Source organism: Schistocerca serialis, chromosome 1 (assembly GCF_023864345.2).
Source record: "Schistocerca serialis cubense isolate TAMUIC-IGC-003099 chromosome 1, iqSchSeri2.2, whole genome shotgun sequence".
Lineage (NCBI taxonomy): Eukaryota > Metazoa > Arthropoda > Insecta > Orthoptera > Acrididae > Schistocerca > Schistocerca serialis.
This window is the reverse complement of record NC_064638.1, coordinates 1,157,610,307-1,157,633,447: the sequence shown is the minus strand read 5'-3', so window position 1 is coordinate 1,157,633,447 and position 23,141 is coordinate 1,157,610,307. Positions and strand designations below refer to the sequence as shown.

Below are 23,141 nucleotides of genomic sequence, written 5' to 3'. Positions count from 1 at the left end.
GTTATGAATGGCATCCAGACATTATGTCACTATATTTAATCAGAAATATACACAGAGCTATGATCTAACAATCATATGACAGCCAGACAAGCCTCTACTGTTGTCAGGAACGCTGGATTAGTAGCTGACAATGGAAGTCTTACTCTTTCTCCAATTGGCTGCAAGGTTTATTGTGTGATAAAGTTTCTTAATGCACAAAACATAGTGCTCATCGAAATTCATTGTCCCTTGTGAAGAGGTATGGGCTGAAAGTTGGGAGCAAGCCAAAAGGTACGGCACTGGTGTAGGTAATTTTCCAAAGGTTGTCAAAGCTGGGCCATGGACAACCATTGTTCATCAGAGTTGGTGTGGCAGCACATTACTGAGAAAGGTCACTCCATGAAAATGATCTCGGCAGTCATTTTCCTCTGATATCATGATCCTTGTAGCATAAACTGTCACTAAGCATCTTGTAATAAATCATCCTCCTCTAACATTACTTTTTTTTTTAAGAGGTAACCGACCATGTATAATCTCGAATATCACATAGGTTAAAATTATCTCAGCTGTTTCATTAAAAGAATTCATATGATTTTGTATACTATGTATTATATTTCACGCTAAAATGTGTTTAAAAAAAATTAATGTGTTACAATTGATATGTACTAACAATTAAAATTATTCTTCTTTTACAAATATTTGAAATTACAAAACTTGTGGTGTACTTAAAATTCACATTATTAATTGCACAATCAAATGCTAATTATTAAATTTGTTTCTGGATTTATTTATGAAATAATGATATAATTTGGTAAAGATTACTCTCCTGTTGAGAAAGTTTGTAAACTCTTTGGAAATTGTGAGTACTGCAGAATGTAAGGAGTGGTGGGCATGCCTGTGATGGAAATGCATGTATTCAGCTAAATTTGTCAACAACAATGTAACTGATGTTTTTTTTGAATGTGGAAATTGTAAAGTCAGTGTGATTTAGAATAATTGGATAAAATAAAAATATTTTGAGAAGGAAAATTGCTACTCACCATATAGCAGAGATGCTGAGTCGTAGATAGACATAACAAAAAGATTTTCACACTTATAGCGTTGGGCCAATGGCCTTTGTCAAACACACACACACACACACACACACACACACACACACACACACACACACACACACAAAAAGAAAAAAAACACCACACAACTCGGGCAAGTGTGTGTGTGTGTGTGTGTTGTTGTTGACAAAGGCCATTGGCTGAAAGCTTCACGTGTGAAAATCTCCGCTATATGGTAAGTAGCAACTTTCCTTCTCAGAATATTGTTACATTCCACCCTGGAGTTTTCCATTGTTGGATAAAATAAAAAGATATCCATAGCAGCAGACAACTCTTCAACAGTTATTTTGTCACCACGAACCTAGGAAATCAAAATTTTCAGCTGCCAGAAAGTACTCCTAGACAAGACTTTGAGCCATTGACAACAACAACGAGATAATCAAGATTTTGTAATCTTACTCCTCTCGTGATTCTCAAAAGTTGTGCAAAGAATGAGAACTTTAATGGTGATGTGTGGGAGGGTAAGATTACAAACTGCTGTTCAAGTATGCCAAGTGGGTGCCGAAAAACCCTGACACCAAAGCTGAAAATGAATCACTTAGGAGAAGAACGGACATTTCAGGAGTGGTTCTATGAAGGTAGCAAATTATCCCACAGGATTATCACAGACAACGAGACACAGGTCATTCACTTTATGCCAGAAATCAGGCATCAGTAGACACATTGGCAAGCATCACTCGACACACTGGCTTCACAATGGATGTCTGGTCAAGAAAAAGTTCAAACAGACTGTGCTGACATGGAAAGTAGTGTGCATGGTGTTCTATGACAGGAAGGGCATTCTGTTTATTAACTATCTACCAAGAGGTGAAACAGTGAATTCCGATTTACTGGGAAACACTGTGGAAATTGCAACAGGCCATTCAAAATAAGTGACATGGAATGCTCAGTGCAGGTGTTCTGCTGATCCATATCACTTCTCATCCACAAATGGCTTTGCATGCAACAAGTGCTTAGAAGTAGTTCAGCTGGGAGATGTTTGATCATCCACTGTACAGTCCTCATCTTGTTCCAAAAGTTTTCATCTTCTCTCATACCCCAATAAATTTCTTTCCTCCAGTCAGCATTTTCACAATGCTGAAGATGACTGTCACACACTGGTTCCACTTCCAGGCAGTGCACTTCTATGACACAGGAATGCAAAAGTTGGATCCCCATATGACAAGTGTCTCAATTCTGAAGGTGATTATCTCTAAAAACAGGCTTAAACATTGCTGTATGCGTTGCCAATAAACCAAAATTAATGATTCATCCCAGTAGACATTGAATGCCTTTTCATATGTATCCAGCACCATAGGTCTGTCTTTCTACAATAGAGACAATCATGTTGATAATGATCTTATTACTCTGGTAGTCAGAGTTTCTGGATTGCTTTGTTTTGATTTTGAAGGATGGTTCTCCCGCAGAGTTTCAACTGATAACATGAAGTTAAGTATGGAAAGTCATATTCACCATGAGCCTGCAGCAAAAATTTGTAAACTTTCATCTCAGATTTCTGAAGAGGGGGAAAGTTAGCCACAGGTTGCTCACTACAAAGTGCTCCCATTTTCCAGCACAGAATGTTTACAAACAGTGCTTTGTTGTGACACATTCCTATTTTTCTGCTGTGAATCCTGTGTGGACTTAGCCATCTCATGAAACAACCGCTCACAACTACAAGTGCATAAGGGAGGGGGACAAAAAAAGGTCAGTGCCACTATTCACTGACTTGGCATCATGTCTAGGTAACCATTTTCAATATTTATCACTAACACTATTTTTCGTATAGTATTGTTCTAGGAAAAAATTGAAGTCGGGAGAGTAGAACAGGGAAAAATAGGTAACAATATCAATGTAGTAACAAAGTCGATTAGTTTAAAATGCCATTACATTCAGGCATGCAGTTCATGCTAGTTATATATTACCTGCATCATTTGTTCTTGTATCCTAAGTGTGGCGGCTGCATTAGCATTTCTATTAATCGAGGCAATAATAGCTCGACATTTGTTGAGGACTGCTGCAACTTCTGGTTGCTCGAAACACGAAGTTGTACAGAGCTGAAAGAAATAAATAATACTGAGAGGAGAGAATAGGCTCTTGCTTCACAATAGTATCTAGCGCCATATTCGTAAGTCGAAGGCAACTTATGTGAATAACAGTAACACATAGAAATCTGATATTATAACTCTAAAACCAATATAAATATTCTTCTACATCTGTTCCAGTTTTTTGATTCCACTTGGCAACAAGTCATCCCATTAGACCTTACAACACGTTGACTATTTTTTATATTTACTACAGCTAACTTTTGAAATCCAACACAGCTGCTACTACAACATTTTTCATAACATTTCACAAAAACAAAATAAAGTAAGAAACACATGTCAAATGAAATGTGGGTCTATTTACGATATACTTGCACAGACAGAAAGGAAATGAGTTGTGTGAAAGCGTTAGGAAGAGTGAAATTGCTAGTCATATACACAATGGATGGTAAAATATTAGCCGTAGTGTGTGTTGCGTATTTTGTACTTGATTTGTGCTAGTATCCATACGATTAGCTATGAAGCCCCAAGACCCAATAAATTACAGTACAGGGGACAGAAAGGGGGATACAGTAAATATAGAGCTCTTTCCTTATTTTTTGCTGCTGAAAGAAATGGCTCAAATTATAATGAATCCCACAGTTTTGGCAAAGATTACATACATACAGTAGTTCCTCCATTTATGTGTTTTGATTTTTCTTAACCTTTTTTTATGGCTGGTTTACATACCTCTTCATTTTCTGATTGTAATGCACACTTTTTGCTGGATTTAATTTATTCAAAAAGCAGCTATGGACAAACAAGATTTCAAAATACTAGTATGAGTTTATTTTTGAGTTTCAGAGGAAATCTTTTTTATAATTTTATAGCACATTGTGAAACCATGGTGCCTTTTCACAAATTGCAGCTGCATGCTCCATTCCTTTTTGGGATCATCCAGTATTGTGCTGAGTCTTTGCAAGGGAAGAAAGGGAGTAGGGAGAGAATATTTGTATACCATTTACAATTGGGGTAAAAGGGATATTCTGATAACATAGCAGCAAGTTAATAATAAATCCTGTACATGTGACTACAGGGCCATTCCATGAAAAGTGAACCCTAATAAGTTACACTTGAAATTTTGTTTACAGTTAACAAACTGTATTCTTTTGATAGAGAAAATGTTCCTCTTTTATAGACTGTATGAAATTTGGTTGGCAATACTGTAAGGAGGCACAGGACGGGTGGCCAAGCGTGACAGACAAACGACGTGCGAGCCTGCTGAGTAGAAATTCACGTTGGTACGACAGTGATAGTTTGGCAGCTTCTGCAGATAGACTCTCAAATGGGCTAGTGTTAAGGGTGCCAGTGGCCAAATGGATGCCACAGAGGTGCACTGCATTGAGACGGCATAAGATGGACGGACATGCAGACGCATAAATGAAACACCCATAGTCTAGTTTCAAATGGACGAGGGCCAGTACAAATAGAGGAGGGTGGTACAATCAACTCCCCAGGAAGTACCACTGAGGACACGGAGGACACTGAGGGACCAGGCACAGCAGGCAGTCAGGTAAGACATGTGGGAGGCCCTAGAAACTTTCCTATAAAGCATGAGCCCCAGGAATTTCATAGTTTCAACGAACATAAGAGCTACAAGCCCTAGATATAAATCTTTACATCTTGGGCTTGTTGCTCTTCTTTTCGAGAAGAAATTCATACAAATGGTTTTGTCTGTGGGAAAGCAAAAGCCATTGTCAATGCTCCATAAGTAAAGATGATTGTGACAATGCTGAAGACACTGCTCAAGGAGACAAGTCTGTGAACAACTGAAATAGATGGCAAAATCGTTAATAAAAAGGGAGCTGGCAGGAGACAGGCCATAACAGGGTTAATAGCCATAGCAAAGAGGACGATGCTCAGGACAGAACGTTGAGGCACACCGCTTTCCTGGATAAAGGTGTCCAACAGGGCAGAACCCACACATACCTTCATCTTTTAAAAATTCCTGAAGGAAATGGGGCAGGTGGCCTCAGGAGCCCCACATGTAGAGACTACAGAGGATACCAGTCCTCCAGCAGATGTCATAGGCTTTCTTCAAATCAAAAAAACACTGTCACAATCTGGTATTTCCGCAGAAAACCATTCATGACATGGGTTGACAAAGTGACGAGATGGTCAACTGCAGAACGGCGTGCTCAAAATCCACACTGTGAAGTGGCTAATAAATTGCGAGACTCGAGCCACCATACAAGCTGGGTGCGAATCACGTGTTCCATCACCTTGCAAATGCAGCTGGTGAGAGAAATGGGGCAGTAACTATAAGGAAGGTGTTTGTCTTTACCAGTCTTAGGTATGGGTATGACACTGGCTTCAAGCCAGCATCTGGGAAATGTGCCCTATGCCCAGATGTGATTGAATGTATGAAGGAGAAAGTGCTTGCTCAAAAGAGAAAGGTGCTGCAACATCTAAATGTGAACACTGTCCGGCCCTGGTGCGGAGGACTGGGATGAAGGGAGAGCATGATCTAGCTCCCTCATTTTGAGAAGAAAAGGGTATCGCTTGAGCCACCTCCACTCATTACTGATGGAGGAAGTTTGGGTGATGGCTGGAGCTCGAAATCTCTGCGTAATAGTGGCCCAAGGTGTTGGAGATAGCAACAAGGTCCACTATGACATCATCTGCTACAGTCAGGCTGGAAATTGGGGAATGGACCTTGGTTCCAGAGAGCCATTAGAGGTTGTCCCACACAATGGAAGAGATAGTGGAACTGTTAAAAGAACTAGTAAATGAAATCCAGCTAGCTTTTTTGCTATCCCAAATAATGCAACGACACTGCGCACGCAACTGTTTATAACGATTGCAGTTTACCATCATAGGATGATAGTTATAAATGCGGAGAGCACGTCCCCGTGTGCGAATTGTGTCACGGCATGCCTCAGTGCACTAAAGGACCGGGACATGGAGCGGTTAAGATGAAGTGCAAGGAATGGAACGTCCTGCGGCAGTAAGAATAATGTTGGTAAGGTATTCGACCTAGTCATCTCAAGAAGTGTTGTTCACTGAAGGTTGCCAGGGAGAGTAAAGCCGCCAGTCAGCCTTAGAAAGATGCCATTTGTGTGTGCACATATGTGGGGTAGGAGTCAGGAAATGGACAGCACATGGGAAATGGTCGCTCGAGTATGTATCAGAGAGAACAGACACTTGATATGACGGATATGTGGGGGCAGTACAGAAAGAGAAGTCCAAATGGGAATAGGTGTTCATGGAGTCTGCAAGGAATGTGCTCCAGTGTTAAGGCAGATGAGGTTGAGTTGATTGAGATGGTCAGCAAAAGGGACACCTCTGATAGGTTCTGGGAGAGCCCCACATGCTCTGGTGCCCATTAAAGTCACTGAGCAGCAAAAAGGGGGTGAGGGACTTGCCCAATAAGCTGGAGGAAGTCTTCCCTGGTGACACCAAATGACAGAGTGATGTAAATGGTACCAAGAGAAACGGGGAAGTGAGGAAGGAAAATGCAGAGTGCAACAGCGTGCAGCTGGGTGGTCGGGAGATGGTGTGACTATGAATGTCATCCCATATGAGCAGCATGACTCCCCCATGAGATAGAATGCCATCCTTGGGGAGAAGGTCAAAGCAGACCAGAAAGAAATACAAGAGGTCAAAGCGGACGTGAGCACACAATTTTGTTTCCTGGAGATAGAGAACAAGTGGAGCAATAATTCCTCCCTGTTGGATCTAAGGTCGCGAACGTCCCATTGAAGGAGAATCATGACGAGGAGAGAGGAGGAGGAGGAGGAGGAGTATATGAAGACAGTAACTGTTCTCAAAAGAACAGAATACTGTTGATGACCGTGCAGCTTTTCCCTGGAATAAATGATGACTAACTGAAACCCACAGCTGCCGACAGGTGTTGTTGATATACCTCGATGTGGACAGCTGAAAATGTGTGCCCTGACCGGGACTCGAACCTGGGATCTCCTGCTCACATGTCAGACGCTCTATCCATCTGAGCCACCGAGGACACAGATGAATAGTGCGACTGCAGGGACTTATCCCTTGCACGCTTCCCGTGAGAATCACATTCCCAACTGTCCACAATTCTACATATGTAATGTACGTTATAGACATTTGCCCATTCACTCATTACTCGTGCATGCTTTGGCGATTCCCGTAAGAGTTTGGGCAACCTGTGCGCATTTGCTTTTCCAGGGAAAAGCTGCACGGTCATCAACAGTATTCTGTTCTTTCAAGAACAGTTAATGTCTTCATATATATATAGTAAGGGTACCCAGCCATTGACCTTCGTCTGTGCGAATGCGCACAGGTTGCCCAAACTCTTACGGGAATCGCCAAAGTGTGCGCGAGTAACGAGTGAATGGGTAAATGTCTATAATGTACATTACATATGTAGAATTGTGGACAGTTGGGAATGTGAGTCTCACGGGAAGTGTGCAAGGGATAAGTCCCCGCAGTCGCACTATTCATCTGTGTCCTCGCTGGCTCAGATGGATAGAGCGTCTGCCATGTAAGCAGGAGATCCCAGGTTTGAGTCCCGGTCGGGGCACACATTTTCAGCTGTCCACATTGAGGTATATCAACAACACCTGTCGGCAACTGAGGGTTTCAGTTAGTCATCATTTAAATGAAGAAGTGTCACCTCAGTGGCTGCTGACTGCCAACCTTCAAAGACACTCTGCTGCAGGGTGCAGAGGCTAGAGGATCCTGCTCCATGAGATCTGCAGAGGCATCAGCATACTCCCTCTATCAGTCTCCCGAGTTCAGAGCAGAAAAACGATTGGTGGTGCACACCGATGACACGGAGGTCGGCCGTACGAGAGTATCACACGGCAACATCATTGAAGAGGATCTCCGAGTTGGCAAAGGAGGAGACTGTTTCCCCCTGTTGGATTTCTTGGAGTCTTTGCGGTTGGCAGATGACGATTCAGATGTCTGCTGGCTGGAGGGATGTAGAAAGTCTTCGTGGGATTATTCCTTTATGGTCCACTTTGACTTTCTCCCCAAGGACGGCATTCCATCTCATGGGGGAGTCATGCTGCTCATACGGGATGACATTCATAGTAACACCAAAAATTTGGTGGCTTGCTGGACAGCTGGAGGAGGAGGAGGAGGAGGAGGAGGAGACGAGGAGGCTACCATGACAGTGGGCGATTTTAGAACTGGGGTGCTGAATTTGAGGCAGCACGTCTGCATGGCCATGTCCTTCGTGTAGTGAGATGTAGCGAGAACAGTACTGTAAGAACCAGATGGTAAGAGGCAGGATTTGCAACTAGCCAACAACTTGTGATCCACAGGGTAAGGCGCTTTTTCCTTCACCCGGATCACCTCGATGGCCTGCTCATCGAGATACAAAGGAAAATCTTGGGAGGAGGCTGCATAGTCACCATTGCAACTGATACAGCAGGGAGAAGGAGGCGGACAATCACCCTCGTGAGCATCCCTACCACAGGTTACACATTTGGCTGTGTGTCGACGGGACATTTAAGTGTGGTTGTAACGATGACTGGTATTAGCACATTGGGTTCAGAATGTATGGTCAGACTGTGATAACTTCATACTGCTTTGAACCTTGATGGAAGCACTACTCTATCAAACATGAGAAAAAGAGTGTGTTTGGGCACTAAAGATGCATCTACCTTTTTCATCAATTGATGGACTGCAATGACACCCTGATCAGAGAGGTAAGTTTGGATTTCTCCCTCAGTCAGACCATCGAACAGTCTAGTGTAAATAACACAATGCGAAGAATTCAGTATTTGATGGGCCTCGACATGAACAGGATAGCCATGAAGGAGTGAAGCTGCAAGCAGTTGTGCTTAAAAATCAGAAGCGCCACTGCATAAACGAGAGCAAGATTTCACAGGGCTTGCAGCTGCATCAACATCTTTCTGAATAATAAACGGATTTACTGTGGCAAAGGACTGACCGTCTTCAGTATGTGAGACCACGAGGAACTGTGATGCAGCTGGGAGCATCTTTGAATCATTAGCCTCATTCAATTTACATTTAGTAGATGTAGACTTTGAAAAACATAATTGGCCCATTGCGAGAAAATCCCCCATGATTGCCAGTGTCTCCGATAGTGGGCGCCTTCCAACTGGGGACCCCCCTCTCAAAAGGCGGGAAGGGGTGGGGGTGGGGGGCGTGCTCACCCGCCTTAGGTGATTGTTCACACCTCAAGTCACACCTCCCAAACACCTGACAGAAGGACTAACTGGCAATGGCATTTTGGGAAGGTAAAAGCTAAGACAATTACCTCTCCCTGAGCAGGGCTGGGAATTACATGTTACCCGGTCACTGTTATTCATCAGACATGTGGGCCAACCTTCAGGAGTGCAGGTGAAAGAAGAAGAAAAAGATGAACCTCAAATGCCAAAGCGGAGGAAGGATAAGAAAAGGGGAATGAAGAAAGAAAAAGAACGAAAAAACAGTGGAGGGACTGTTCTGATGGCAGGCTGCTGAAAATGCAGAACACATTTACAAAAAATCTCAGACATGTTCCCCAAGAGAGGGGAAAGAAATAGCAACAGGAGAGACATGCAGTATGGAAGGGAAAAGATGCTGCAAAGGCTGGGGACCCTTGATAACTAAGCACGAACCCACCAAAGAGGGGTGAACCCTGTGGGAGCATGATAATGTGAAAACCAAATGCCCAAGGAGATATATGTACATAACTATTGCAGAAGCCTATCCAATTCTCAAAAATGAACATACAGCCATCAAAATTGGAAACTGAAATTTTTTTTTCGCTTCCAAGAAGGGCTCATCAGCAGTAGAATCAACTTTTTGAAAAATCTATATGGTGATGTAGGTTAAGATCCCAGGTATCACATGCTGCAGCCATTCACCTTGGTGGACCCTCATTTGTGAGTAATCGGAAAAAAAACAGAATTTTATGAGAGATACTCAATATTGTTAAAAAGATGCATTATACGGTATGGTTGCACGGTATAATGGATAGGACTACAGCTTTGCATGCAGGAGGTTGTGGGTTTGAACCTTGTCAGGAGCAGTAACTTCTTTTTTTAATATTTAAATCTTTATCGATATTACTTCGATCATTATTTTTATTCAATTAATTGGTTTAAATGTAATTTTTTTATTTATATACCTTTGTCACATCATCTTAATCACCAAACACTTAAATGGACAAAAGGGCACAAAAAAAAAACACAGAAACGCAAGAAACAGGTAGAAGAGATTAAAACAACAAAACAAATTACCACAGCTGGCTGACCATGAGAATAGAAAGGAAAAGCCAGCCACTCCACAACACATTAAAACCTTCACCCTAAAAGCACTAGGGTGGAGGGCACAGAGGGGCAAAGGACACGCGCTAAAACTTACATCAAATGATAAAACCCACCCTCACAAATAAAACGTAAAACTACATCAGCCGATGAGGTGTTGTCAGATAAAATTAGTGGCAACAAGTCCAGTAACCAAAGATTTCGTCACAGGGCAGTCAAAGTGGGACAGTGCACCAGAATATGGGCCACTCTCAATCAGGCGCCGCATCGACACTGAGGTGGGTCTTCACGGCGCAGGCTGTATCCGTGGGTCGCCCAAGCATGGCCAATGCGGAGAGGCCCACATGGAGGACTGCCACACATTCGTAGTCTCCTTAATGGCGCACAGTTTGTTGTGCGTACTGAGACTATGCCATTCCGTCTCCCAAAGCCAAAAAACCTGGTGGCATAAACATGAACATAGGTCAGTTATTGGAATGCTGATCTCCATAAGTGGTTTCCGTGTAGCCTGTTTGGCCAGCCTGTTCATTGCCTGGGATTCCGTTGTGTCCTGGGGGCCATCCAAACACCACTGAATGACCGGTCCATTCGAGGGCACAGATGGTCTCCTGAATGGTCGCTACCAAAGGATGATGAGGGTAGCATTGGTCGATAGCTTGTAGTCTGTTCAAGGAGTCAGTACACAGAAGAAACGACTCTCCAGGGCATGAACAGATGTGCTCAAGAGCACGAGATACAGCCATCAGCTCGGCAGTGAAAACACTGCAACCATCGGGCAAGGAATTCTGTTCCATATGTCCTCCATGGACATACGCAAAGCCGATATGACCATCAGCTATCGAGCTGTTGGTGTAAACCACTTCATGGTTTCGGTACATGTCAAGAATTGAGAGGAAGTGACAGCCGAGAGCCACAGGGTCAACTGAGTCCTTTGGGCCATGTGAAAGGTCCAAAAGAAGCCACGGCCTAGGTGTACATCATGGAGCTGTACGCGAATGGACCTCGAGTATAGGCGGTAAAGACGAGGACTCCAGTTCAGATAGAAGGGATCGGACGCGAACTGCAATTACAAGCCCTGACCTGGGCCGCCGATGCGGGAGACGAAACGCCGTGGGTAGGAAAAGGAGATGGTAATTCCGATGCGCAGAGAGAACTACAAACGTGTGCAACATACATGAAGAGCAGTTGCGGATCCCTGACCTGCAATTGCGGGACTCCAGCGTCCACCAGGACATTGGTCACCAGACTCGTCCTAAAAGCTCCCATCGCTACTCGAACGCCACAGTGGTGCACTGGGTCGAGTAAACGCAATGCTGAGGGCGTCACCAAACCATAAACCAGACTACCATAGTCAAGGCAGGATTGAACAAGGGCTCTGTAGAGCTGCAGCGGCGTAGAGCGATTTGCACCCCAATTGGTGTTGCTCACGCAGTGGAGGGCACTGAGGTGCTGCCAGCACTTCCGCTTAAGCTGACAAAGGTGAGGAAGCCAAGACAATTGAGTGCTGAAAACCAGTCCTAAGAATCGATATGTCTCCGCTGCAGTGAGGGGATCATGAGTAACGTAAAGTTCTGGTTCCGGATGAACAGTATGACGCCAGCAGAAGGGCATAACACATGACTTTGCAGTCAAAAACTGGAAGCCATGGGCTAGAGCTCATGACTGCGCCTTCTAGATGGCTCCCTGCAAGTGCCGCTCAGCAACACCAGAACTGGTGGAACAGTATAAAATGCAGAAGTTGTCTGCATACACAGATAGTGAGATGGACGGCCCTAGAGTTGCTGCTACAACCGTTAATGGCCAGTAAAAGTAGTGATACACTCAATACAGAGACCTGTGGATCCCCATTCTCCTGGATATGGGGGAGGAGGGGGGGGGGGACTATTACGGGAGGAACCAACTTGCACGTGGAAAGTATGGAGCAACAGGAAATTCCGAATCAAAATCATGAGCGGGCTTCAGAGATCCCACTCGTATTATGTGGCAAGGATATGATGTCGTCAGGTGGTGTCATACACTTTGCGTAGATTTAAAAAAAAAAAAAAGGGCAACAAGGTGTTGGCGTCTGGAAAAGGCTGTTCAAATGGCAGACACAAGATTATCCGTGGTAGAGCGACCCAGGTGGAAACCGTCCTGGCACGGAGCCAGTAGGTCATGTCACTCCAGGATGCAACCCAACTGGCGTCACACCATACGTTCCTACAGCTTACAAACAATGTTGGTGAGGCTGATGGGCCAATAGCTACCCACATCAAGCAGGTTTTTACCAGGTTTGAGCACCGGAACGATAGTGCTCTCCCGCCATTCCAATGGAAAGACGCTGTCACACCAGCGCTGGTTGAGATTGCAAGGAGACGTCGCTTGTAGTCAGACGAGAGATGTTTAATCGTCTGACTGTGGATCCGATCCGGCCAAGGAGCTGTGTCAGGGCAATGTGCAAGGGCATGAGGAGCTTCCACTCTGTAAATGGCATGTTATAGGATTCACTGTGGCATGTAGTGAAGGAGAGGACTTTCCTTTCCATCTGCCGTTTGAGGGTGCGAGAGGCTGGAGGGTAGTTCTCCAACACAGAGGCTCGAGCATAGTGCTCAGCAAAGTGCTCTGCAATAGTGTTTGTGTCGGTAGATAACACGCCATTTATGTTAGCACCAGGAACATCTGTTAGGTGTCTGGTACCCAAAAACTCATTTGATTTTTGCCCAGACTTGAAAAGGGGGCACCCAATGGTCAAGACTTATCTCTCCCAACACTCCTTTTTCCATCTTCCAATAAGCTGGCGAGCCATTTAAAGGCTGTTAGGTGCTCCAGAAAAGGGTGCCACTTATGCCACTGTGGAGCTTGGCGATTCTCTTTAATTGCCCTCAGCGACTTCTGGTGACCACCAAGGGACTGTCTTTCATCGGGGGTACCCTAAAGAGCAAGGGATCGTGTTTTCTGCTGCAGAAATGATTGTGATGGTCACTTGCTCAACAATCACATCAATGTTACCATGTGGGGGAGAGTCAACAGTGACATCAGAGGTGAATGTTTCCCAGTCCCCTTGTTTAAAGCCCATCTGGGCAGGCTTCCATGGACCTGATCCCGGGGCAGTGACAGGAAGATTGGGAAGTGGTCATTACCACACAGGTCGCCATGTGCTCTCCAGTGGATAGATGGGAGAAGGCCAGGACTGCAAAACCGAGAGTTCAATGGCCAGAGATCAATGGCCAAATATGTGCCAGGTGCAGAGGGCAGGGGTCTGCATTGCTGGGAACCAGCTTTCCTGGAGGGCAATGCAGAAAGCAGGTGTAATGCTTAACAGTTGCTATAGCTCAGCCAGGTGTGGAAGAAACCGGCGCAATTCCATTGGAAGATGACATCATTGTGAGTCTGGGAAGGCATGGAACATTCAATGATGCAGTTTACACCTCCGAACAGTCTATATCCGTTGTGTCTGAGGGTCCGGCGAGATCCAGGTCCTCAGCGGACGCTGGACTCTCCACCCCCATCCTCCAGACACAGAGCTTGTAGGTAGCGGTGGTGTGGGTGCCACTGCAAGTTTCCTGTTCTTGGGGGTGGTCTTTTCCAATTTCTCTCGCTGTTCCTTGGGTTTCCCTGGCTGGGAGGACTTCACTGAATCAGTCTCTGGGACTGAGTATGAGTGTGAAGCCCTACGACCAGCTGCTTTTGGACTCTTCTGCCACTGGCAGGTGCCATCTTTCTCAATAGTAGGAACCCGGGAAGGGAGTGACCCAAGGGACCCCTTCCTAGCGAGAGAAGCTGAAGAAGCCTTACAGTTCTCTGGCTCAGAAGCGGGGACTGAAATCCCTGATGGTTGAGGGGGGGGGGTTGTTGCTCCCAAAGTAGGTGGTGCGGGAGCAACAGGGAGGGAAGTGCCCCCCCCCCCCTTCCCATCCCCCACCATGAAGGCGGCAGATGTTGTCTCCCGGTTCTAAGATGCGACAGGAATTTGAGGAGCTGATGGGGTGACAACTGTTCTCATAGCGGCGGCATATGAGGTGGTCATAACCACAGGATGTAGGCACTCAAATTTCCTCTTAGCCGCAGTGTAAGTCAGTCAGTCCAGGGTCTTATATTCCATAATTTTCCTCTTTTTCTGTAAAATCCTGCAGTCTGGCGAGCAAGGTGAATGATGCTCTCCACCGATGACACAGGTAGGTGGCGGGACACATGGAGTATTGGGGTGCGATGGACATCCACAATCTCAACAGAAGTACAACAGGAAGACATATGGCCAAACTTCCAGCACTTACAGTACTGCATCGGGGGAGGGATATTTGGCTTGACGTCACAGCGGTACACTATCACTTTGACCTTCTCAGGCAATGTGTCACCCTCGAAGGCCAAGATGAAGGCACCGATGGTGACCTGGTTATCCCTCGGACCCCGATAGACACGCTGGACGAAATGAACACCTCGCCGCTCTAAATTGGTGCGCAGCTCGTCATCAGATTGCAAAAGGAGGTCCCTGTGGAATATAATACCCTGGACCATATTTAAGCTCTTATGGGGTGTGTTGGTAACAGAAACATTCCCCAACTTGCCACAAAAGAGTAATTCCTGTGACTGGGCAGAGGATGCTGTTTTTATCCAAACTGACCCAGGGCATATTTTGGACAAGCCCTCCAACTCCTCAAACTTGTCCTCCAAATGCTCCACCAAAAACTGAGGCTTCGTGGACATGAAAGATTCCCCATCAACTCTTGTACATACGAGGTACCGGGGCGAATAAACTTCACTGCCATCCTTAGCCTGAAGTTCCTCCCATGGTGTGGCCAGGGAGGGGAACGACTGGGGGTCATATTTCCGGCATTGAAGTTAGACTTTGCCAGCTTAAGAGACTGCTGGCAGTGGATCACCAGCAAGAGATGACGTACTACGCTTCATGGCGTGTCATCCACCCTGATGCCACCCACTCCGACCAGGGTCGCTCCCCTAGTGTGCCACCCAGCCACAGCAAAGGCCACCTGGCAGGATGGCCATTGCTGGGAGTCCCAATGCCCTAGAGTGATGGGCATCTACTCCTTGGCATATGTGGGGAGTTAATGGCGCAGGCATCAGCGGATGATCCCTGTGTTGTCAGGGGGCTACAACCAACAGGGTACACGGTGGCCCCACCACAACTGACTTGCTACCATGCTGGATATGAGGCACAAAGAAGTCCATGGTCATCGTCGGCACAGAAAGTGACACTGCATAGGCATGGTGGAAAATGTACCCAGGAAGGTGTCCTCGCCCAAGAGAAGGAGAATGTGTGGGACTGCAATGCGATGACGAGAAAGTGGGCTAAAGATCTCAGTGCAGGATGGATTCAATGCACAATGTCAGGCACCCTTCCTCAATTGGCTTACTCTTCGGGAAAATTTTGAAAACTAGAGGCCAAACCCTACAGGGGACCATCACACAAAGGCTGAAACATGTGAGACTCCTCTGAGTCGCCTCTTACGACAGGCAGGAATACCTCGGGCCTATTCTATCCCCCGGACCTGCAGGGGAGGGGAAATAGATATGTGTTTCAAAGTTTTACTGACTTTCATAGTAGTCATCAGCATTTTTGTAGGAAGAGCTTAGCAGTGCCTGATGTGTTGATAGTTCGAGCAGTGTGGTCTATTGCCCGACGAATTTGTAGCAGTTCTGAAGCAAATGCCATGAATGAGAGGACTACCGTTTGAGGGTGCAAAAGGGTGAGGGGTAGTTCTCTGACAGAGGCTCGAGCATAATGCTCAGCAAAGTGCTCTGCAACAGCATTTGTGTCGGTAGGGCCATTTATGTTAACACCTGGAACACGTGTTGGGGTCTGGTACCCAAAAACTCATTTGATCTTTGCCCAGACTTGAAAAGGTGATGTATGGCACCCAAAGGTCAAGATGTATCACTCCCAACACTCCTTTTCCCGTCTTCAGTTTAGAAATCGAGTTGAACTCATGAGGGCTTAAGTCAGGGGAGTGCAGTAAGTGGTATAGCACCTAGCAACCCCATCAGTCAAACAAATCAGTAACAGCTTGCACTGTAAGTGCTTGAGCATTGCCCTGCAAAATGATGGTCAGGTCCTGCAGAAAGTGTCATCATTTCTGTATCTATGTTGTTCATTTTTGGAACACAACCTAATACCAGATTAGAGACAGAAGTGATGACACTTTCTGCAGGACCTGACCATCATTTTGCAGGACAATGCTCAAGCACGTAAAGTGCAAGATGTTACTGATTTGTTTGACTGACGGTGCTGCTAAGTGCTACACCACCTACTGCACTCCCCTGACTTAAGCCCTTGTGAGTTCAAATTAATTTATAAAGTGAAGGAAACACTTCACGGCATTTGCTTCAGAACTGCTACAAATCTGTCAGGAAATAGACCGCACTGCTTGAACTGTCAACACAACTGGCACTGCTAAGAATATCCTACGACTTCCACATCACTGGCAATGGGTTATACGCAATGCTGGTGACTACTTTGAAGGTCAGTAAAACTCGGTAAATAAATAGTTGCCACCATTAAAGTTCAAATCCTGGTATATTTTTAATAGGCCTATATTAATCATTAGAGCTATTGCATTTATGTGACTTGTATACCCAAGCAGCATCCCTAATGTACCACTAAAAAGAAATGCTACTAACAATAATTACTTTCACAGGAATTCCACCTCACACTCAGAAGGATGACAGTATTTGTTTTTATGAGTCCTGTTCCACCACAAATGTGACTATTTATAAATTTGGTTGTATTAAGTAAGGTACTTCTTTGTTTTTTATTCCATAATAAAGAAATAATACTTTTTTTTTACTACAGTACATCAAGTTCCAACATATACAAACATTTAGTCTCCAATAAAAATTAAAATCACACAGAAAAATGTTGTGACTGTCCCATTCTATCACGAGGAATGGCCCTACAATTACTTGAATTTTAGACCTATATTGTGTGTCCACAATAAAAGGCAAATAAGTCTGTTGTAATATTGAAAAGCTTTGGTTGGTTGGTTTTGGGGTTTGATGGGGGCTAAACATTGAGGTCATCAGTCCCCAGTTCCAAACAGACATTCTTGTAAAAGGCATATACAGTAAAAGCGTAACCTCTGCACCCAGAGGGAGGGAACACCAAGGGATACAGAGCTAAAATGAACACTGCAGTAACACAAAATAGAGGACACTTAAAGGAGCAGAGCAAATAGTTGACTAGAGTAAAACAGACTACAGTGGTTGATGGATCAGGTAAAAGGTCAACCACTCAACTACAAATGAAGAACCTCCAGCTGGAAAGCATTGATAGAGGTACCAACACAACTTGTTACCATAAAAGACACTATTTTGGTACCCACGTCACGATTAAAAGTCGCTGGAGTGGGTGTAGCCTGAGAAATCATGCAAGAGTGCCCACACTAGAGCGAGTGATAAAACCCAGCTGCACGGATAAAACGTAAAACTGAGTCAGCCGTAGAGGCATCGTCACCGAGAGTTAAAGGAAGTGCAGCTGGTAAATTAAACGACTGCCGCAAGGGGGCTAAAAGGGGGCAGTCCATCAGAAGATAGACCACCGTCAGTCCTGCATCACAGCGACACTTGGGGCGGGGGGGGGGGGGGGGGGGGGGGGGGGGGGGGGGGGGGGGGAGTTTCTCAGGACGAAAGAGATAGCTGTGGGTCAACCGTGTATGTCCAATTCGGAGACGGCAGAGAACAACTGGTCTCTACGTGCGCCCCTCAAGGATGAGTTCCATGCGGCCGTGGATGACTTGACCATACAGAGCTTACTTGGCGTGTTCAAGACAGACCATTCAGAGCTCCAGACATCGCGGACCTTGCGATGTAGGGCTGACCGGAGGTCTCTTTCCACGAGACCAAGCTCCCGGGGTGGCGAAGTGGTGGCCTGCTTGGCCAACCGATCGACACATTCATTTCCTGGAATGCCGATGTGGCCCGGGGTCCACACAAACGTCGCTGAACGACCACACTCGGCGAGAGCAAAAACAGCATCTTGAATACCGCGCACCAAAGGGTCCCAAGAAAAACACTGGTCGAGTGCTTGCAATTCACTCAGGGAGTCACTGCATATGACAAATGACTCCCCAGGGCAGGAGGAAAGGTGAGCGCGTGCACGATAAAGAGCAACCAGCTCCGCAGTGAAAACACTGCTCCCACAAGGCAGGGAATGCTGCTCAACATAATCGCCATGGATGAAAGCAAACCCAGTGCGTCCATCAACCACAGAACCATCTGCATTGCGAAATGAGGCAAGAAGAACCAGGAATTGTTGACGAAGACTGGCAGGTGGAATGGAGGACTTGGAATCGCAGGACAAATCCAAGCAAAGCCGCAAGCGAGGGAGGGACCAAGGAGGGGTAGAAGAGAGGGCCGGAAGGATGGAGGAAGGGGAAAGGACTCGAGTGACGAGAGAAGGGAACGAACGCAGACCGTGATCCGGAGACCCGACCTAGGCCGCCATCGTGGGGAGGGGAGTGCAGAAGATGGAAAAAGGAGCCTGTGGTTTGGATGGTCGGGTGAGGCATGGATGTGGGCGATGTATGATACAAGCAACTGTTGTCGGCGGAATCGTAGGGGAGGGATTCCAGCTTCTAGAAGAAGGCTAGTCACTGGACTAGTGCGGAAGGCACCTCTCGCCAGTCTGACGCCACAATGGAGAATCGGGTCAAGGATCTGCAACACTGAAGGTGCTGCTGAGTCGTACACCACGCTCCCGTAGTCGAGACGGGACTGGACTTAGGTCTTATAGAGCTGTAGGAGGGTTGTTCGTGCAGCCCCCCAAACGGTGTGGCTGAGGCAGGGAAAGATGTTGAGGTGCCGCCAGCACCATTGTTTAAGCTCGCAAAGATGAGGTGTCCAAGTGAGCTGAGCATCAAACAGCATGCCATCTTGACAGTGCGTTGAGAGATGGCGAAGAAACTGGCTGTGAATTTGGTCTGTACCTGGAGAGGTATTGGGGCAAGCTGTAAGGGCACTTTGGAACTCTCATTCACTAAATGGGGCGTTGTATCGTGTGAAACGACAACTGCGTATGCTCAGCCTGCTCTTTAATGGCGCGGAATTCTGCGCTGTAGCCTGATGTCACGGAAATACGAGCGAAGTACTCTGCCAGATGTTCGGCAATGGCGATTGGGTCAGTACAAAGTGTACCCCGAAGAGAAAGGGAAGGGACAGACGCATGAGGGCGAAAGCCAAAAATGCGTCGAACCTGCGACCACGCCTGAGATGGGGAGGTGCGAGAACCTATGGTGGCAACATATCGTTCCTGGCAATCCTGTTTGCTCCACCGGATTAACCGCCAAGCCTGGGCCCGCAGCTGTTTAAAGGCAACCAGATTCTCTAGGGAAGGGTGACGCCAGTGTCGTTGCAGGGCTCGCTGGCAGTCCCGTATAGCTTCTGCAATCTCTGGTGTCCACCAAGGGACTGACTTACGCCTTAGGGTACTTGAAGAGCAGGAGACAGTTGCATCGACAGCAGAAACAATGGCCATAGTGACCTCTTCCACCGCCAAATTAATGTCACCAGGAAGCGGAGCAATGGCCATAGTAGCTGAGGTGTAGGCTGCCCAATCAGCTCCACGAAGAGACCATCGTGGCAGTGGTCAGGGGGTTGGGTTTGAAGAAGAGAAACCAGGATAGGAAAGTGGTCGCTACCACAGAGGTCATCGTGGACCCTCCAACAGGGGTATGGAAGAAGACCTGGGCCACTAAGCGAGAGGTCAATGGCCGAGTATGTGCCATGAGTCAAGCTAAAATATGTAGGAGCACCAGTGTTAAGGAGGCAAATGTCCTGCTGTGCCAAGGGAGCCTCAACGTTCCTACCCTGGCCCAAGATCTGGGCCCCACTTCATTAAGGGTGGTGGGCATTAAAGTTCCCCAAAAGGAGGAATGGTGTGGGGGGGGGCTGGGTGAACAAGGCAGCTAGGTTGGCAAGAGGGTCAACCTCATCCGGGGGAAGGTAGAGGGAACAGATGGTAAGCTCCATTCCTGCCCAGACTCTAACAGCCACAGCCTCGAGAGCCCTGTGAAGTGGCACTGAGGCACTAGGAACAGTGGCAAGAACATAAACACAGGCACCGCCAGAAACCCTGTCGTATTCTACGTGGTTCTTATAGTAACCCTGGTAGCCACAGAGGGACGGGGTTCACTGAACAGGAAACCAGGTTTCCTGTAGAGCCAGACAAGTGGCAGGGAAGCAGCACAAAAGCTGTTTCAACTCAGCAAGGTAGTGTAAAAAACCACGGCAGTTCCATTGAAGGATAATGGTATCCAACTGTGAAGACTTGAAAGAACTGGGAGGGGGGGATAGGTTACGCCTTAGAAGCACTCGCCGCCACCGATTGCGAAGTAGCCTGGTCAACTTCCATAGGAGCTGCGGGTCGAGCAACATCTAGCTCCTGAGGGGAAACTAGGTGCTCCACATCATCTTCAGGTGCAGTGGCCTCTATGTCCTTCTCCTTTTGCTTTTTCTTCTTTTTGGTAGGGTCCTGTTTGTCCCTCAGGTTATCAGGTTGGGTGGGCTTTTCCGACCCAGTCTCACGGACCGAGGAAGACCTGGAAGCCCTATGGCCCTCAGGTGGTGGCTTTTTCAGCCACTGGCTGACATCTGGAGGGGCAGTAACAATGGAAGGGAGGGCACCAAGCGATCCCTTCCGTGCGAGGGGAGCCGGAGGAGTCGGGCACTCTCTGGCTCAGAGGTGGGGACTGAAGTCCCCAAAGAAGGAGGGGTTGTTACTCCCGATGTTGATAACAGGGGAGCAACGGAAGAGGGTGTTCCCCCAACTATCTGGGGGGCAGGAACAGACGGTCGGGCTGGAGGGCCCACAACAAGCGGCTGAGCTTGGGGGCGTGTCGCCAGGGATGGCGACATCGATGCTGCTGCAGCAAACATCGATGAAATGCGCACAGGAGCAAGTCGGTTGTACTTGCGTTTAGCCTCTGTGTAAGTGAGCCTGTCCAAGGTCTTATACTCCATAATCTTCCATTCTTTTTGATAAACCACACAGCCTGACGAGCAAGGTGACTGTTTCTGTATGCAGTTGACACAAACAGGAGGCGGTGAACACGGGAAGTTGGGGTGGGAGGCACATCCACAATCCCGACAGGTAGGGTTGGCATCACATCTCGATGACATATGCCCAAACCTCCAGCACTTAAAGCAGCACATGGGAGGAGGGACATAAGGCTTAACATCACATCAATATATCATCACCTTGACCTTCTCGGGCAGGGTGTCTCCCTCGAAAGCCAAGATGAAGGCGCTGATGGCGACCCTACTATCTTTAGGTCCCCTGAAGACACGTCATACAAAGTGGACATCGCGGCATTCCAGATTCGCACGGAGCTCGTCGTCAGACTGCAACAACAGGTCACGATGAAAAATAAGTCCCTGAACCATATTGAGGCTCTTATGAGGTGTAATGAAGACTGCAACATCACCGAGCTTGTCACAAGCAAGCAATGCCCGTGACTGCTCCAGAACTCATTTTAGACATGCCCTCAACTTCTCCAAACTTGTCCTCTAAATTTTCCACAAAAACCTGAGGCTTTGTGGTCAGAAATGGGTCCCCATCTGTTCGGCTGCAAACCAGAAATCGAGGAGAATACGTCTCACCAGGTAATTTAGACCGCCGTTCCTCCCCTGGTGTGGACAGGGAGGGGAACGATTTGGGGTCATACTGTAAAGCATTGAACTTTCATTTTTTAGAGACTCGTGCTTGCGCACTATTCATATTTTGTTTCATGGTGGTCCTATGAGCAGCTAGGGGAAGGACTGTCCAAGCAGACAGAGCCCCGCTTGCCTGGGTAAGCCTAATACAACCGGGGGGGTGGCAGGTTCCCCAGAGGTCGCCCGCTAGCAACCGTTCTGCCTCAACAGCCATGCGTCTCCTCGGCGTGCAGCACACCTTGAGATTGAGGTTTTTTTTATAGGGGTTTATACCATCCTCACGACCCAGGCAGTTAAGCCAAGATCCCCGGGCTCTGTACTGTACAACGTTCCACGGTCGCGCCTTACGGTGGTCGTTGAAGCACGCTCAGAGCTTACGGTATTGTGGGCTGTTGGCGCTTCCCAGTCCCCAGCTCAGGGACCCCCGGGGTCGCCAAGCCCGTACCCAGCAACTAAATGCTAAGCCCCCTGAGGGGCTGCAAAGCTTTAATATTTGTCCAAAGTAAAATCTTGAAGCATCCACTTCTCCAATAAAGGGACAATGTCAACAAAAATATTCACACATTTGCTCTGCAAAGAGTTTCTCGTGTAAAGGCAGCAAAACTGTATCCATAAAGAGAAGGCCTGTTACTGGTTAATTTGGTACAATTATATAACCTTACCATCAGTTCATATTCAAAACATTGGTAAATTTTCAAAATTTTTATTTGATATATTTTATGACGCAAGACTTATGTCACCAGATTCCCACAGAATAATTATCATTACATTGCTACATAAAGCGAAAACATAGATAAATGTGTGACCTATCACATTATCTGTCTCACATTTCACATCTGCGAACTGCTGACAGGAATAGTGTGCAGGTGAGAGTTAAGGAAAGCTAAAGGGGCACAACATAAAAATTAACCAGTTTCCGAAAGGGAAAGATATAAATCTGATCTTACCTGTAATAACAGAAGAGACAACTGGGGAAAAAAGACGATAGACTGTTTCTCTTCAGGTAATTTGTGAATCACAGAAAGTATTTGACAATGTTGAGTGGAATACGTTTGAACTTCTGAATAAATTGGGGACGGTGGTGGTGTGCAACACATGCCACCAACGTCATTACCATCACTACAACAGGAGAT

At 46.6% G+C, this 23,141-nt stretch overlaps 1 protein-coding gene across 2 annotated transcripts in view; it reads right to left on the bottom strand.

Annotated features, from left to right (window-relative positions):
* LOC126417976 (E3 SUMO-protein ligase ZBED1) overlaps positions 1-23,141 on the bottom strand; it is a 56,212-nt gene that overhangs the window by 18,161 nt on the left and 14,910 nt on the right. For both annotated transcript variants that reach the window (XM_050085158.1, XM_050085159.1), the window contains exon 2: positions 2,996-3,127. In XM_050085158.1, the coding sequence (XP_049941115.1) occupies positions 2,996-3,127 (132 nt within the window). The remainder of the gene's footprint in view (positions 1-2,995; positions 3,128-23,141) is intronic.